Source organism: Nanorana parkeri, unplaced genomic scaffold (genome assembly GCF_000935625.1).
Source record: "Nanorana parkeri isolate BGI_ZX_2015 unplaced genomic scaffold, ASM93562v1 scaffold488, whole genome shotgun sequence".
NCBI classification, from domain to species: Eukaryota; Metazoa; Chordata; class Amphibia; order Anura; family Dicroglossidae; genus Nanorana; species Nanorana parkeri.
The window spans coordinates 1,059,932-1,073,734 of record NW_017306756.1 but is presented as its reverse complement, the minus strand read 5'-3'; the positions used below and the strand labels follow the sequence as shown (position 1 = coordinate 1,073,734).

The following is a 13,803-nucleotide window of genomic DNA, read 5'->3' as shown; positions in this document are numbered from 1 at the left end:
GGGGGGATATATTACAATGACCCCTGGAAGTGGGGGGGATATATTACAATGACACCTGGAAGTGGGGGGGATATATTACAATGACACCTGGAAGTGGGGGGGATATATGACAATGACACCAGGAGGTGGGGGGTAGTATACTGGGTAGTATATGGGGGGATTATTAGGCAGCAAGTGAAATTTTGTGTTGGAAGCAGATAAAATGGACAAGTGTCAGGATTTGAGGGACTTTGACACATTGTGATGTCTAGATTACTTGGTCAGAGCAAATCCAAAACTGCGGCTCTTGTGGGATGTTCCCGGTCTGCAGTGGTCAGGACCGACCAGAAGTGGTCCAAGGAAGAGAAAGCAGTGAACTGATGACTGGGTCATTGGTGGCCAAGGCTCATTGATGGATGTGGGGAGCGAATTCTGACACGGCTAGTCTGATGCAATAGAAGAGCCACTGTGGATCAAATTGCTGATAAAGTGAATGCTGGTTCTGATAGAAAGGTGTCTGAACACACAGAGAATTGTAGTTTGTTGTGTATGGGGCTGTGTAGCTGCAGACCAGACAATGTGCCCATGCCGACCACTGTCCACCACAAAAAGGCACTGGACCACGGAGCAATGGAAGAAGGTGGCCTGATCTGATGAATGACGTTTTCTTTTACATCATGTGGATGGCCGGGTGGGTGTGTGTCACTTACCTGGGGAAGAGATGGCACCAGGATGTACTATGGGAAGAAGACAAGCCGGCGGAGGCAGTGTGACGCTTTGGGCAATGTTGTGCTGGGAAACCTCGGGTCCTGCCATTCATGTGGATGTTACTTTGACACGTACCACCCACCTAAACATTGTTACTGACCAAGTACACCCCTGCAAAAATAGTTCAAGAATGGTTTGAGGAACACAGCAATGAGTTCAAGGTGTTGACTTGGCCTCCAAATTCTCCAGATCTCAGTCCAATCCATCATCTGTGGGAAGTCCGATCCATGGAGGCCGATCACCTTACAGGACTTAAAGGACCTGCTACTGATGGCTTGGCGCCAGATACCACAGCACACCCTTAGAGGTCTAGTGGAGTCCATGCCTGGGCAGTTCAGGGATGTTTTGGCGGCAAAAGGGGGTCCTACTCAATATTAGACAGGTGGTCATAATGTTATGGCTGATCGGTGTATAGTCTTTACTAGAATAGATGTCCTTAAGCTGGATGTGAGTTAGAAATGACCACACTTTTTACGGGGGCACTCCGGAGTCAGGCATGGAGTGTGTCGGCCACACTCCATGTTACACTTCATATGACTGACACCTCTGCTTTTATGACTGTGTGCAATTCATGAGCGGGTTCATTCAGGTAGACTGGTTCTGGCCCCTGAGTGGTTGATAAAAAACATTGCTACCCATTGAAAAGGTATTTCAGCTGCAAATGACTTATTTGGCCCAGTGTAACATACCATTGGGAAGGGGGGATAGTATAAGCCAATCCTGGAATGGGAGGGAGTACAGGAGGATTAGTGGAAGCTGATGGCAGAAAGGGGGGCTAAACAAAGACATTGGTAGGCCCAGGAGGGCATTGAGGGTGTAGAGTGGAAGGTTGGCCATGGCTGAGGGCGGAGGGGAGAGAGAAGTGACAGCTGACCATGGAACATTGGGGGAGGCAGAAGCTGACAGCAGAAGACAGAGAATGGAGACAGAGTGTGAGCTAATCATGGGCCAGGGGGAGGATAGGTAGAGAGGGGCTGAGGGGTAAAGGGGCAGATAAGCGTGGAGAGGAGACTGAAGGCTGTATGGGGCTAAACATGGACATGAGTGGGACTGGGGACATAGAGGGGGCAGAATGGAGGTTGGCCATGGCAGAGGGTAAAGAGAAGTGCCTACTCACCATGGGCCATTGGGGTAACCAGAGAAGGAGCTGACAGTGTGTGCGCTGATCATGGACCACGGGGAGGATGGGTAGAGAGGAGCTGAGCATGGTTGGGGGGCAGAGAGAAAGATGATTGTGAACAGGGAGAGGGAAGCAGAGTGATGATAAAAGAATGCCTCTACCAGGGTATGGTGACTGCTGAATGAACAGTATGTCTGCGGGGGGAGCTGTCAGAGGCTGGAAGTGGTGGGAGCTGAGAGGAGGCGTGTGTTCTTTCCTGGTGCACCATCCAGTGGTGTCCCCTCCTGTGTCTTCCAGGCCTTCCAGAAAGAACTGGGGAAGAGAGCCAGCTCCATGAAGACCTTGAAACACTCCATCCGAGACCTGAGCCGGGGAGGTGTTGGCACCGACTCTCATTGGCTGCAGAGGCAGATGGAGGAGCTGGGCCATCGCTGGGACGTCGTGTGTCAGCTTTCCGTCACTAAGCAAGCCAGGCTGGAGGCCTCTCTGCAGCAGGTCAGTGCGTGTCCAGGAGGAACAATTCCATCCATGTTGTCCACAGCACGAAAACAACGATCAGCTGCCATTATTCTGCTATCATTGTATTGAGGTTTTTTTTTTTTTAATGAAACTGATCAAAGAAACATTAACCGGATGATCTGCTGGATGGTGATGGAACATTTTTATTCCATCTTTATCTCTACCATAAACCAGAGGAAGCTTACAAAGTTCACCAAACTATTTCTGTCCATGTTATCGGGTCTTTTAACAGTTACAAATGTATACTTTAGGCCTCATTCACACGAGAATCGGCCGGCACGTACAGCTGCGTGCTGCGTGCAGGGCTGTACCGAGCAGCTCCCGGGAAGGACAGGTGGTGCGTGTGATTAGTACGCAGCCCCCGTCCTTCTCTATGGGACTAAAGGTGCCCATACACCTTACGTCGAGCGCAAGATGGACTAAAGGTGCCCATACACCTTACGACCATCGCAAGACTTTTGTCTTGCGATGGTCGTAAGCTTATTAAAAGCTTGTACGATCTGCCCATCTTGGACAGGCAGATCGTACTTGCGATCATCGAAAGCTCGGGCTTCCGATCACTACAAACGGGCAGTGTGCGCACACCGGCCCGTTCGGCAGTTGTCGAACAAGCACGCCACTAATCTGTAATCGTACGATTTTCTGCGGTTTTTCCAGCCTGTTTGTTCGACGGAAGACGTGCGACCGTACAGTAGAAACGGTCGCACGCCTTCCATACACTTTGCGATTATCGTACGAGAATCGTACAGTGTATGGCCACCTTAAAGGAGAACTATGACATGAGTGATTTCCACTCATCTCATAGTTCTAGCCGACCTGTGACAATGAGACTGTCACAGGTCGGCTCAGTAGATTGGGAAGTGAGCGAACACATACCGGGTTCCCTCACCTCTCGATCCTGTCACAGCTCTCTGCCGTGACAGGGGAGGGGCTGGATTCCCCTCTCCCCGCTCCGATCCGCCAGCGCTGACTGGGGAGGGGCTGGATTCCCCCCTCCGATCCACCAGCGCTGAATGGCGGAACGGGCGGGGGAGGGGGCGGGTACAGCTGGCTTTGCCTCTAGATAGGCAGAGCCAGCTGTCACTCACGCAGCTGGGCGGATCCCATCATCTAAGTCGGGATCCGCTCCAGGTGCGGCGTTTCAGTATACTGCGAGCTGTAGCTCGCGGTATACTGAGCTTAGGGTGATGGGAAGACGCTAGTTTGTGTCCTCCCGTTACCCCAAGGAGAACTATGGGGAAAAGCCCTAACCCCATAGTTATCCTTTAAGTGGCTGTACACCACCCTACGCTCACCCACCCTGCACGTCCGTGCGGGTGTGGGTGAGCGTACTTGTACTCTGACAAGATGGATCCTGTCTGCATCCCAGCCAGGAAACACGCACCCGTACGGACCTGCACTTGGCGTGAGCGTAGGGCGGCGTACGGCTGTACAATCCCATAGAGAAGGACGCGGGCTGCGTACTAATCACACGCAGCTCCTGTCCTTCCCGGGAGCTGTTTGGTACGGCCGTGCACGCAGCATGGAGCTTACGTGCCGGCCGTTTCTAGTGTGAATTAGGATTTAGTTTTATTTCCCTTTTCATAATTTTTGCATTTTTTAAAGAACTTAGATATGTATAAAAATCACCCAGATATACTGTATATTGTATACACATACACCCCCCACTCCCGAAAGACCCTACATACCTTTTCTCCAAGGGTCTTCTGGCTGGCCTGATGACATCATAGGGTCTTCCTCTGGTAGTGCGTAGTAGCACATCGTAGCAAAAAGCTTCTGGGGGCCCAAAATGTTGTTTTTGTTTTTCTGGCATCATAATGACTTTTGGCTCATTCATCCTGGAGGACCGGCGACATCTAGTGGCGGATCGTTATTACTGCGCTGGAATAAAGCTGACTATTGCAGTAAACCTTTGGATTTTTATAGCGCCGGCCTCTTGAATATTAAATAATAATTATTTTTTTTAAATAAAGTGACGAAACGAGGGTTCCGCTTTAACCACTTGCTGTCCTGAGCGATTTGTTACTATTTGCACACACGTGATATAATCAGAATTCTTGGCTAGAAAACAGCTTAAAACCCCCAAACAATGATCTATGTTCTGAAAGCAGAGGTCCTGTAGAATAAAAAAAATGCTAGTTGCAATTTTTTAATGTTGCACGGTATTTTCGTAAATGTTTATCAAACCGGTATTTGTAGGACAAAATACACTAAAATGAAATTTAGTGCACAGAGACAGAATATAATACCCAATTTTTTGGTAAAATATCAAACACGGGGTCACGCCTGGTAAATAGATACCAGAGATGCCTTAAAATTGTGTTCGTCCGTGAAACGGCAAAAAACTACTATACTCAAAATTTCCCATAGCAATACTTTAAACACTTTTACTGCTCATCAGTTTAGTGTTATCAGTGATTGATGGGCCTAGAATTATTGCTCTCACTGCGACGTTCCCGGGGATATGTAACATGTGCGGCACAATTTTCCTTTTTTCGCGTAGATGCACGCGTGTTTTTGCACTTCTATGTGCGTGGGGGGCAGGGGGACCGGGCGGTATTCCCGAGTGTGGCTCGGGGTTAATTTTCAGTACCAAGAGCGGTATGTGATGTGCGGTACTCTATTGACTGTGGTACGGATTATTTTATTATTATATTATAATTTATGATTTCGTGTTTCAAACTTTATCATATCCGGGATGTCTACTGGACTCTTGTTTGGACAGATTTAGGTGAGTTATTGCTAAGAATTACAGGCCCACAATATAAAACAACAAATTTTTTTACACTATCTTTATTGCTATCACATAGGGAGCTAGCAATCCCCCTATGTAATAGCAAATAGGATGCGACAGGTCCTCTTTATGGAGATATTAGGGGTCTTTCAGACCCCTGAGGTCACCTAGGGACCCCAAAGAAGCTGAGGAAGCAGAGATCTACTTCACCAGCTTCTTCTTCTGGCTCTAGGAGCAATATATTTCAGAGCTTCCAGCTGTTACCATCACGTGGGGAAGGCGGTTCCACATTCGAGCTCCTCCTCCAATAATATACAATTGTGCAAGGTCTCCGGAATTGCCCCATAGTGGACTAGTGATGATGGGTGTTATAGAAAGAATGACCAGGGGGCAGCAATGGTAGAGAAGCACAACAGGCTGATCCATCAATCATCAATTTGATCCCATTAACTGTTAGCAAATCGAATGTTCCGAAAAACACAAAATTCTGCTGATGTATGACCAGCTTTGGCTCGGGGTTCATTATGGCCGGCAGAACCCCCAGAGCCGTCCAGAAGAGCCCCTGCGGGCTGATTGTTCCCCTGACTGAGAAATTGCATGTTATTGTTGTCTGCAGGCGGAGGAGTTCCATTCGCTGGTCAGCACCTTCCTGGAGGGTCTGGGTGAGTCTGAGCGGACGCTGAGGTACGGGGTGATCCCTGAGGATGAGCAAGCCCTGCAGGAGTGCCAGAAGCAGCAGCAGGTGGGTACCACTGAAGTCCTTTAGTGCCTTTCTCAAGTCCGTACAATTTTTATCTGCCCCTTCCCCGGGTTTTAATCTGCTGTCCCTGCGCCTGTTCTCTCAATTGCATCATCGAGAACGACTCATAGAGGTCTATTTATAAATTATTCACCAAGTTTTTCCGTGAATGTTCTTTCTTTGCGAATAGAGGCAAAAATGAACCTTCTTATTATTTTTCTTTTCGGGTGGAATGTATTGTAATGTAATACTGCATTATGACCCCTAGGTGGCGCTGCTGAGCACATGAACTAAACACGTCTCTCCTATGTTGGTGAGCTCCATCTAGTGGCCATATTGTGGTATTACATTATGTTACATTTGGCCTGATGAAGAAAATATACTAAGAACATATTAATTTCCTATGCTCCTCAGCTCCATCTAGTGGCCAGAATGTGATATTACAATACATTTGACCTGAAAAGGAAATACTTCTCTAGGTGTTGTGCAGATTGTAGTAATCTCTCAATGCCGAAGACTCCCATTGGTCAGTGTGATGGACAGGCAGTGATTGTGCTGATGCATATCCAGCCCCCTGCTTTAAGTCTGCCATGGGGAGGGATTATTCCGGCCCTGCACCGCCACATGTGTCCCCTCATCTCACTGCTCTCCTTCCCTTTCCAGGAACTGATGAGCACCCTACAGTGTCAGCAGATGGCTCTGGAGTGTATCGTCTCCCTGGGGCAAGAGATCCTGTCCGCCTGCCACCCCGACTCCATCATCACCATCAAATCCTGGCTGAACATCTGCAAGACGCGCTACCAAGAGGTGAGTGGGCCCCTGGGAGCTGATGGGGGGGCCTATTAATGAAAGATGGGGAGCTGGCCGGCTTTCACTGGACAGTGCAGCACAGTGTTGAGCTCATCCCTTTGTCACTCTGCTCTCACCTCCTATCATACTGCTCTTTGTGAGCACATGAACTTATCTGGCTCCAGTAAAACTTCTCCCTCCCCCAGTATGAGTTCTGCTGTGCTGAGGCTGATACCAGGTCATATTTAGGTACTTACACCTACGTACCTAAATCATGGGGTGCATCTTCCAGTAGCATTCTATTATCTGAATTTCCATGGCTCTGTGTGTGTAGCCTCCTCATCCAGTTGTGGGATCACTTCTTGTGAATGACTTCAGGTGCCAACTGCGCCCGAGTGACCATGCAGAGTGCCGCCTCCTCCCTCTTCCTCTGCTCCATCTGGTGGCGGGAATGCCCCGCAAACGACATTCGCCCAGCTATACATTGGGTGGCATGCCTGTACATTAGCCCCTACGTGTCCATAGTTTGTGTCATTTCGAATAAAGATTCCACCTTCAAGAAGAACTCCGGTAAAGAAAAATCACCAGCTTACCCTTGCGATGAGGCTGCAGTACCCCGGCACTACCAGGGGTAGGTGCTCATTTTGTCTAGGGGGCTGGAATAAAGCTGTGCTGCTCACCTGATCCTCGGTCCAGCTGCAGTCGGCACTCACCTCTCTTCCCCTCCGGCGATGGAATGTCGCTGAGTGTTCTCACGTCTCATGCAACTTAATTGGCCGGCATAAGACGGTCCTTAGACTGCCGGAGTCCAGGGCAGAGGAGGGTGCGGGGACCAGGCTAGACAAAAAGAGGACTTAACCTTAGCCAGGGGCGTCCTGAGGCTGGGTGTCACCCAGAGCGGAGAGCAGGTGACACCCCGCTGTGACGTCATCACGCATGCGCGGTCATCTAATTGACGCCTGCCGGCAGCTATCTCAGTGATGGACGCCGGCAGAGAGAGGAGGGGGACGTTCACCCGGCGGGATGATGCATGCCGCCACGTCCCCTCCTCTCTCCTGACATTGTCGGGCTCTCGGTCCATGACCGAGTGCTCGGCTTTTTAGAGGGGGTGACACCAAAATGACATCAGTCATTTTGGTATCACTCCTCCAATGGTGTCACCCGGTTACGGGCCGCACCCCCCTTGTGACACCTCTGACCCTGGCCCCAGTGCAAACGAAAGGTTGTGATTTTCCTGATAAAATTGTGATCTCTGCCTCTGAGATCTCCATCAATAAGAGAGAAATTCACTTTGATGATTGACCTTTAAATTCTAAGTGGTCCTTCTTGTGTTAGTGGTAACTTGACGCTGGCGCTGCATAGTCACTTAATGTCCCCACAGAGGATAAAGCTTCTAACCTATCATGGCCACCACCGGAAAACATGGAGCTGGTGGTCATCTTGCTGTCCTAGAGAGGAGTAAACCATAGACACCAACAGTATGGTTTCCCATAATCCCACATTACTGCTGATGCTGCTCTCCTATGAGTTCCCAAATGTGACATCAAAAGACTGGAGGATCTCTAGACGGGTCATCAACTTCTAGGGTTCCTCCAGTCTCTCGATGTCACAGATACTGCACTGACAGCTGATTATTGTTTTCTTGCAGGTGGTTTCCTGGGCCAAGCAGCAGGGAGACCGTATCCAGGCGCAGATTCAGTCCTTGGCGGCAGAACGTGCGGAGGTCGCTCGGCTCATGGATTGGATAACAGCGGCAGAGGAAGCGTTGAGTTTAAGGGATCAGGAGCCCCTGCCGGAAGACATGGACACCCTCGGAGAGATCATCTCACAACACTCGGTAATATTCTTACATCCCATAACAACCGACCATCCGACATCTCTAATCTCGGGACAACCGACCATCCGACATCTCTAATCTCGGGACAACCGACCATCCGACATCTCTAATCTCGGGACAACCCACCATCTCTAATCTCAGGACAACCGACCTTTCGTCATCCCTAATCTCAGGACAACCGACCATCCTACATCTCTAATCTCAGGACAACCGACCATCCTGCATCCCTAATCTCAGGACAACCGACCATCCGTCATCTCCAATCTCAGGACAACCGACCATCCGTCATCTCCAATCTCAGGACAACCGACCATCCGACATCTCTAATCTCAGGAGAACCGACCGTCCTACATCTCTAATCTCAGGACAACCGACCATCCGACATCTCTAATCTCAGGAGAACCGACATCTCTAATCTCAGGACAACCGACCATCCGACATCTCTAATCTCAGGACAACCAACCATCCGACATCTCTAATCTCAGGACAACTGACCGTCCTACATCTCTAATCTCAGGACAACCGACCATCTCTAATCTCAGGACAACCGACCATCCGATATTTCTAATCTCAGGAGAACTGACCATCCGACATCTCTAATCTCAGGACAACCGACCAGACTACATCTCTAATCTCAGGACAACCGACCATACTACATCCCTAATCTCAGGACAACCGACCAGACTACATCTCTAATCTCAGGACAACTGACCAGACTACATCTCTAATCTCAGGACAACCGACCATCCTACATCCCTAATCTCAGGACAACCGACCAGACTACATCTCTAATCTCAGGACAACCGACCATCCTACATCCCTAATCTCAGGACAACCGACCAGACTACATCTCTAATCTCAGGACAACCGACCATCCGACATCTCTAATCTCAGGACAACCGACCAGACTACATCTCTAATCTCAGGACAACTGACCAGACTACATCTCTAATCTCAGGACAACTGTCTGTCCTTCATCTCACATTACAAAACATCCTTCCATCCTCCATCTTAGACCGCAGGTCAATAAACCATCCTACATCTCAATATCAGCAATAAAGGTCAAGTTTCTCCTCTTTTCTCATTTCAGGTGTTCATGGAGGAGCTGAGCCGCAAGGAGCCCGAGGTGGAGAAAGTCACCAAGATACCGGCCACCCCACATCTCTAATCTCGGGACAACCGACCATCCGACATCTCTAATCTCGGGACAACCCACCATCTCTAATCTCAGGACAACCGACCTTTCGTCATCCCTAATCTCAGGACAACCGACCATCCTACATCTCTAATCTCAGGACAACCGACCATCCTGCATCCCTAATCTCAGGACAACCGACCATCCGTCATCTCCAATCTCAGGACAACCGACCATCCGACATCTCTAATCTCAGGAGAACCGACCGTCCTACATCTCTAATCTCAGGACAACCGACCATCCGACATCTCTAATCTCAGGAGAACCGACATCTCTAATCTCAGGACAACCGACCATCCGACATCTCTAATCTCAGGACAACCAACCATCCGACATCTCTAATCTCAGGACAACTGACCGTCCTACATCTCTAATCTCAGGACAACCGACCATCTCTAATCTCAGGACAACCGACCATCCGATATTTCTAATCTCAGGAGAACTGACCATCCGACATCTCTAATCTCAGGACAACCGACCAGACTACATCTCTAATCTCAGGACAACTGACCAGACTACATCTCTAATCTCAGGACAACTGTCTGTCCTTCATCTCACATTACAAAACATCCTTCCATCCTCCATCTTAGACCGCAGGTCAATAAACCATCCTACATCTCAATATCAGCAATAAAGGTCAAGTTTCTCCTCTTTTCTCATTTCAGGTGTTCATGGAGGAGCTGAGCCGCAAGGAGCCCGAGGTGGAGAAAGTCACCAAGAACTGCAAGCGTAAAGTGACTGATACACGAGCGACCAATACACGCAAGACCATTACCAGTAAGTTGCCTGGTCATATAGATGAGGCAGTGCTACCAGACTACATCTCTAATCTCAGGACAACTGACCAGACTACATCTCTAATCTCAGGACAACTGTCTGTCCTTCATCTCACATTACAAAACATCCTTCCATCCTCCATCTTAGACCGCAGGTCAATAAACCATCCTACATCTCAATATCAGCAATAAAGGTCAAGTTTCTCCTCTTTTCTCATTTCAGGTGTTCATGGAGGAGCTGAGCCGCAAGGAGCCCGAGGTGGAGAAAGTCACCAAGAACTGCAAGCGTAAAGTGACTGATACACGAGCGACCAATACACGCAAGACCATTACCAGTAAGTTGCCTGGTCATATAGATGAGGCAGTGCAAGGTATTGTGTAGCACCAGAGCCCAAACAGCATTTTATTGCATGTTGTGCCGCTCAACCAAAGCTCCACCATGACTGGTATAGGAGGAAACAAAAGTCTCTAGTGGTACTCCGAACACTTGGTGAACACATGGTGATGTGAGTGAATAGGACCCGTGCTATAGAAGTGATCTGTGTCAAGAGGCTCCCAATACACTGCAGGCCCTGTGCCAGGAGTCTTCAGTTCGCTGCTCTATAGTTGCTCTACTTGAAGGTGAACCCTGGCAGGATTTGGGCACTACATAGATATCTGCGTACGGTAACCGGAGAGATTTTCCACTTTACCTGAAATAATGGAACAGGGTGCAGGGTTCAGCTTTGATAGAATAATGCAGACCCCTCTCAGAAATCCAATGAGGGGAGTCCGAACTGCGGAATGATGAGAAACCTCCAAGTTGATTGGTGGAGCTTCTAGGCTTGTAGTCTAGTCTGGCCTGACAATGGAGGGATAGTTCTTGTTGACCCCTTTTAAAGGATATTCCACTTGTCTGCATATTATCTTGACCCCAATCTCTCCATCCAATTGTAGGATAGTTGGCTCATTAGTTTGCGGTTTTGCTGCTCTCGGTCCACATTCTGGGCCGCTTGTGTCTTTCTAGTTCTGTCGGAAAGTTCGGATGTAATTACTGTTTGTTGTTTCAGAAAGACAAAACTCGGTGAAATCGCCCCAGGCTGGCCCCTCCATTCCTCTCCTGGACCTCGCCCCGCACACCCCACACATGGCACAGCTCCTCAACCGCTGGCAGCAGCTCTGGCTCCTGGCTTTGGACCGCCAATGTCGCCTTCAGAATGCCCAACAGCGGCTCCATGAGGTAAGAGCAAGGATCCTACTCTGCACCATGCTGGGACAGACTTTTCTAATCATTTATAAGTTTGGGCGGATGCCGTTCATACGGCACTAGCTCACCTAGATGGTGCTGACAAGTATAGGAATTCTTATACTCATCAGCGCCATCTAGAGGCGAGGAATTCCTATACTCATCAGCGCCATCTAGAGGCGAGGAATTCCTATACTCATCAGCGCCATCTAGAGACGAGGAATTCCTATACTCATCAGCGCCATCTAGAGGCGAGGAATTCCTATACTCATCAGCGCCATCTAGAGGCAAGGAATTCCTATACTCATCAGCGCCATCTAGGGGCGAGGAATTCCTATACTCATCAGCGCCATCTAGGTGCGAGGGATTCTTATACTCATCAGCGCCATTTAGGGGCAAGGAATTCCTATACTCATCAGCGCCATCTAGGTGCGAGGAATTCTTATACTCATCAGCGCCATCTAGGTGCGAGGAATTCCTATACTCATCAGCGCCATCTATGGGTGAGGAATTCCTATACTCATCAGCGCCATCTATGGGTGAGGAATTCCTATACTCATCAGCGCCATCTAGGGGTGAGGAATTCCTATGGGGCAATGCTCGCTGGAGTTGACAGTCTAACAGGGACCTTGTGATCTATGGCCAGACAGGGGTGCACAGATTTATAGTTTATCTCTGAACCCAGATATTCGGCAGCTCTATAGAATTCATTTTTTTTAGAGATGGTGTGGCTGATTGGGGGTTAAATGAGTGTTATAAGGGGAAGGATAACATTCCAGAGCAGGGCAGGACACTGCAATCCTGGAAGAGGTGTTCACAGAAGAGAGAAGTATTTCCTGAGAAGACAACTCCTCTGTATGCGGAGAACACTCCCTGAGAGCCGCGCAGCGGAGGCCTTTGAATGCCAAGGTTAATGCGGCCTTTCAAAACCCGAGCTTATCATTTATTGCAGTGAAACATTGTGTCTGAACCTTGTGCAATTCTTTCATCTCATATTCCGGGGAAACAGCCGAATACATAAACGGTGTGTCATTCTGCACGGCCGGGGCGGACCTGAGATTTACACATATGCCGAACCTGCTGCAAAGCACAGGCAGGCAGGTGGCACAGCAAAGCAGCTTCCTGTGTCACCTCTCCAGCCTGCTCGCTGAACATCGAATCAGCATCATCACCTCGATCCGCGAGCAGGGAGGAGGTCCAGGTAGCCGTCACATAGACCGTCTGGTTGTCTTATGCGTCGGATGTGTGTAAATCACCAGACTGTACGTGCTGATAAAATGGGAAAGATAGACATATTTAATGGTCGGTTTAGCCGTTTTTCCCGGACTTTCACTTTAAATAAATCATCCCACTAATATGATCTGGTCACACCAGAGGCGTAACTAGAAACTTCAGGGCCCCGGTGCAAGAAACCATGAAGGGCCACCCAGCAACGCCATGGGAAAGGAGCTGCGGAGAGTTGGCCTGCTGCATGCTGGGAGCTGTGGCAGTTAGCGGGGCCCCTCTTCCTCCTGTCCCAGGCACCCCCAAGTGGTGCAACTACTAGAATCGCAGTTGTGACTGGGCCCTGCCGTTCCACTACTTGGGGAAGCCTGTTAACCACCTAGGTGCCGACATTGGCTCCTGGGACTACAACTCCCAGCAGGCAGACACTCAGCAGCTCTTTCCCAGCTTCGGCACTGGCGCCGATGACCCCTCCCTCTCACTGCCCTGCTCGGACACGCTTCGGTCCGTCAGAGCAGGCTCAGGCCCGGATTCCCCACAAAGCCACCGAGGCCAGGCCTCGGGGCGCAGAGGGGCGGCAGCGGTGTGGAATCCCCCGACGCCCGGAAAACATACAGTTCCAGGCGCCGGGCGGTAAGTTGCTTCCTACATTTAGTCCTGCTTTGGGAATGCAGGACTAAATGTAGTGTGGGGGAAGCCGCTTGTTCGTTTACAAGTGATGGCAGCGATGTCGCCGCCATCACTTGTAAAATGTGTGCAGCCTGTCCGTCCTCGCCCCCCCCCTCACTCCTACCTCCCCTCCCCCCCCACACATACCTCTCTCCTCTGGTTCCGTCCTCCCCCCGGCCGCCGAGTCTCTCCTCACTGGCCGCTGATGTGGGGAGCAGAGCGGCGGGGT

General features: G+C 49.8%; 2 protein-coding genes across 2 annotated transcripts in view; both read left to right on the top strand.

Moving 5' to 3' along the window:
- Nucleotides 1-9,653, top strand: part of LOC108790619 (microtubule-actin cross-linking factor 1, isoforms 1/2/3/5-like) — a 38,250-nt gene extending 28,597 nt beyond the window's left edge. Inside the window, exons 28-32 of the mRNA XM_018560927.1 lie at nt 2,165-2,362; nt 5,737-5,862; nt 6,523-6,666; nt 8,297-8,485; nt 9,576-9,653. Coding sequence (XP_018416429.1) covers nt 2,165-2,362; nt 5,737-5,862; nt 6,523-6,666; nt 8,297-8,485; nt 9,576-9,653 — 735 coding nt within the window. The remainder of the gene's footprint in view (nt 1-2,164; nt 2,363-5,736; nt 5,863-6,522; nt 6,667-8,296; nt 8,486-9,575) is intronic.
- A 698-nt stretch (nt 9,654-10,351) lies between these two features.
- LOC108790618 (microtubule-actin cross-linking factor 1-like) overlaps nt 10,352-13,803 on the top strand; it is a 23,772-nt gene continuing 20,320 nt past the window's right edge. The window contains exons 1-3 of the mRNA XM_018560926.1: nt 10,352-10,414; nt 10,680-10,791; nt 11,506-11,675. Coding sequence (XP_018416428.1) covers nt 10,352-10,414; nt 10,680-10,791; nt 11,506-11,675 — 345 coding nt within the window. The remainder of the gene's footprint in view (nt 10,415-10,679; nt 10,792-11,505; nt 11,676-13,803) is intronic.